Below are 4,442 nucleotides of genomic sequence, written 5' to 3'. Positions count from 1 at the left end.
CCATTTGGTTCCATTTTGTGTCCATTTGGGTCCATTTGGGTCCATTTTGTGTCCATTTGTGTCCATTTTGGGTCCATTTTGGGTCCATTTTGGGTCCATTTTGGCTCTGTGACCCGCAGGACTCGTTGCCCCCATCCCTTTTCTCACTGCGTTCCCTCGTGCGCCGGTTGCACATCAGTGAGCCCAGGGAGAACGTGGCTGCGCTGCTGGGCCGCAGGTGGGGATTTTGGGGTCACAAATGGGGATTTTGGGGTCAGGAATGAGGATTTTGGAGTCAGAAATGGGGATTTTGGGATCATTGAAGGTCAGAAATGGGGATTTGGGGACATTTTGGGGTCAGAAATGGGGATTCTGAGGTCAGAAATGGGGATTTTGGGGCTATAAAGGGGATTTTGGGGTCAGAAACGGGGATTTTGGGACTTTTGAGGGACAGAACTGGGGATTTTGGGGACATAAATGGGGATTTGGGGTCATTTTGGGGACAATAGTGGGGAATTTGGGGATAAAATGTGAATTTTGGGGCCATTAATGGGAATTTTCCGAAGTTCATGGTGATTTGGGGGGCATTTTTGGGCCATTAATGGGATTTTGGGGCCATTAATGGGATTTTGAGGGCAGTTAATGGTCTTCAGCGCCTCCTGACTGTCACCCCGCTGACCTTTGACCCCCAGGATGATGACCTCTGACCCCCGACCCCGGCTGACCCCCCCGGACACCTGGGAGCGGGCGCTGAGCGCTGGGGGCGTGGCCAGGATCCCCCGCGCCGTGACGTGGCAGCGCCTGATTGGTCGGTGCTGACCCCATATCTCACCCCATAACTGACCCCATATCGGACCACATAACTGCCCCATAACTGACCCCATATCTGACCCCATATCTGACCCCATAACTGACTCCATAACTGACCCCATAACTGATCCCATATCTCACCCCATAACTGACCCCATAACTGACTCCATAACTGACCCCATTACTGATCCCATATCTCACCCCATAACTGACCCCATATCTGACCCCGTAACTGACCCCATATCTGACCCCATATCTGACCCCATAACTGACCCCATATCTGACCTCATATCTGACCACATAACTGACCCCATATCTGACCCCATAACTGACCCCATAACTCACCCCATATCTGACCCCATATCTCACCCCATAACTGACCACATAACTGACCCCATAACTGACCCCATAACTGACTCCATAACTGACCCCATAACTGACCCCATATCTCACCCCATAACTGACCCCATATCTGACCCCATATCTGACCCCATATCTCACCCTATAACTGACCCCATATCTGACCACATAACTGCCCCATAACTGACCCCATATCTGACCCTATATCTGACCCCATATCTGACCCCATATCTGACCCCATAACTGACCCCATATCTGACCCCATATCTCACCCCATATCTCACCCCATATCTCACCCTATAACTGACCACATAACTGACCACATAACTGACCCCATATCTCACCCCATAACTGACCCCATAACTGACCCCATAACTGACCCCATATCTGACCCCATATCTGACCCCGTAACTGACCCCATATCTGACCCCATAACTGACCCCATATCTGACCCCATATCTGACCCCATATCTGACCCCATACCTGACCCCATATCTGACCCCATATCTGACCTCATATCTGACCCCATATCTCACCCCATATCTCACCCCATATCTCACCCTATAACTGACCCCATAACTGAACCCATATCTCACCCCATAATTGACCCCATATCTGATCCCATATCTCACCCCGTAACTGACCCCATCCCCCCCATCCCCCCCATCTCCCCCATCTCCCCCATCTCCCCCATCTCCCCCCAGTCTCCTCCCAGCTCCCCCTGCTGGCGCTGCTCCGCAATCTCCGCTCTGTGATCCAGGCTGGGATCCGGCCCGAGTCGCTGCAATGCATTGTGGGACGGCTGTGGGACCCGGTGCGGGGGGGGGGGGGGTTTATGGGGTCTGTGTGGGATTTGTGGGGTCTGTGTGGGATTTATGGGGTCTGTATGGGATTTGTGGGGTCTGGGATCTGTGGGGTCTGTATGGGGTTTATGGGGTCTGTGGGGTCTATGGGGTCCGTGTAGGATCTGTGGGTTCTCTATGGGGTCCGTGGGTTCTGTGGGGGTCTGTATGGGATTTGTGGGGTCTGTGTGGGATTTGTGGGGTTTGTGGGGTCTGTATGGGATTTATGGGGTCTGTATGGGATTTATGGGGTCTGTGTGGGATTTATGGGGTCTGTATGGGATTTGTGGGGTCTGTGTGGGATTTATGGGGTCTGTATGGGATTTATGGGGTCTGTATGGGATTTGTGGGGTCTGTGTGGGATTTATGGGGTCTGTATGGGATTTATGGGGTCTGTTGGGTGTGTATGGGATTTATGGGGTCTGTATGGGATTTGTGGGGTCTGTATGGGATTTGTGCCATTTATGGGGTCTGTGTGGGATTTGTGGGGTCTGTATGGGATATGTGGGGTCTGTGTGGACTCTGTGGGTTCTGTATGGGATTTGTGGGGTTTCTATGTGGTCTGTGGGGTCTGTATGGGATCTGTGGGGTCTTTGTGGGGTGTGTATGGGATTTATGGGGTCTGTATGGGATTTGTGAGGTCTGTGGGGTCTGTGTGGGATTTGTGGGGTCTGTTTGGGATTTATGGGGTCTGTGGGGTCTATGGGGTCTGTATGGGATTTGTGGGGTCTGTATTGGATTTATGGGGTTTGTGGGGTCTGTGTGGGATTTGTGGGGTCTGTGGGGTCTGTATGGGATTTATGGGGTCTGTGGGGTCTATGTGGTCTGTGTAGGATCTGTGGGTTCTCTATGGGATCTGTTGGGTCTGTGTGGGATTTGTGGGGTTTGTGTGGGTTTGTGGGGTCTATGGGATTTATGGGGTTTGTATCAGGTCTGTGGGGTCTGGATGGGATTTGCTGGGTCTGTGTGGGATTTATGGGGTCTGAATGGGGGCTGTGGTATCTTTGGGGTGCAGTGGGGTGTTAAGGTTCTCTATGGGTCCCTATGGGTCCCTATAGGTCTCTGTGGGATTTATGGGATTTTTGGGGTCCCTATGGGTCCCTATGGGTCCCTACGGGGCTCTATGGGTCGGTATGGGTCCCTATGGGTCTCTATGTGTCGGTATGGGTCCCTGTGGGTCTCTATGGGTCTCTGTGGGTCTCTATGGGTCTCTATGGGTCTCTATGGGTCCCTATGGGTCTCTGTGGGTCTCTATGTGTCCCTATGGATCTCTGTGGGTCCCTATGGGGTTCTATGGGTCTCTGTGAGTCCCTATGGGTCCCTATGGGGCTCTATGGGGTGCTATGGGGCACAGCTGGGGTGGGCTGACACGCTGAGGTCAGAGGTCAGAGGTCAGAGGTCACCCATCTGTCATTCAGGAGGCCGTGAGGCGGAGCCAGGTGCCGCCCAGCCAATGGCTGCGTGCCATGAAGGCGCTGCTGGGGCCGGCGCCAGAGCGCGGTGAGAGCCAATGAGCAGCCGAGCCTGCGGTCACCTGACCCCCATTCAACCCTTTGTCCCCATTAATCCCATTGACCCCAGTGACCCCAATGACCCCAATGACCCCAATGACCTTAATGACCCCAATGACCCCATTGACCCCATTATGAGCGAATGACCCCATTGACCCCAATGACCCAATGACCCCAGTGACCCCAATGACCCAATGACCCCAGTGACCCCAATGACCCCATTGATCCCAGTGACCCCAATGACCCCAATGACCCCATTGGCCCCATTGACCCCAATGACCCCAATGACCCCATTGACCCCATTGTCCCCAATGACCCCAATGACCCGTGACCCCAATGACCCCAATGACCCCAATGACCCCAATGTCCCCAATGTCCCCATTGACCCCAATGACCCCAATGACCCCAATGACCCCAATGACCCCAATGTCCCCAATGTCCCCATTGACCCCATTGACCCCAATGACCCCAATGACCCCAGTGACCCCAATGACCCCATTGACCCCAATGACCCCAATGACCTCAATGACTCCAATGACCCCGTTGTCCCCACAGCCCATAGGATGCCATGGAAGCTCCGCCGTCGCCGTCAACGGTAATTAATGGGTGGCTTAATTACCGTAATTAATGTTAATTAATGATGCGATGTCACGCGCAGCAATTAATAATTAATTAATGAACTGCAGTCATTAGCTCTAATTAACAGCAATTAATAACGCGTGGGGATTCGGGAAGGGGCGATTAATGGGTTTGGCACAATTAGTAGGGTAATTATCAGGATAATTAATGGGGATTGACATAATTAACAAAGAGAGGGGCGATTAATGATAAATAGGTAGATCAGCAATTTGTGCAGCTGTTAATGGGGTGATTAGCACAGTAATTAATGGGCATTGAGGCAATCAGTGATGAGGGAGAGGCAATCAGTGACTAATGATGG

At 52.5% G+C, this 4,442-nt stretch overlaps 1 protein-coding gene across 1 annotated transcript in view; it reads left to right on the top strand.

The window, feature by feature from the left end:
• The window catches only part of LOC122191802 (telomerase component p80-like), a 4,941-nt gene extending 723 nt beyond the window's left edge, over positions 1–4,218 (top strand). The window contains exons 2-6 of the mRNA XM_042892198.1: positions 120–217; positions 672–787; positions 1,854–1,963; positions 3,410–3,491; positions 4,058–4,218. Coding sequence (XP_042748132.1) covers positions 673–787; positions 1,854–1,963; positions 3,410–3,491; positions 4,058–4,101 — 351 coding nt within the window. The 5' untranslated portion in view covers positions 120–217; position 672 and the 3' untranslated portion in view covers positions 4,102–4,218. The remainder of the gene's footprint in view (positions 1–119; positions 218–671; positions 788–1,853; positions 1,964–3,409; positions 3,492–4,057) is intronic.
• The last annotated feature ends 224 nt before the right edge of the window (positions 4,219–4,442 follow it).

The sequence above is a fragment of the Lagopus leucura genome, unplaced genomic scaffold (assembly GCF_019238085.1).
Source record: "Lagopus leucura isolate 7727_CA_CO unplaced genomic scaffold, USGS_WTPT01 34502-0_obj-0_obj, whole genome shotgun sequence".
Classification (NCBI taxonomy): domain Eukaryota; kingdom Metazoa; phylum Chordata; class Aves; order Galliformes; family Phasianidae; genus Lagopus; species Lagopus leucura.
The sequence above is the reverse complement of the archived record's forward strand: the minus strand, read 5'-3'. Positions and strand labels throughout refer to the sequence as shown.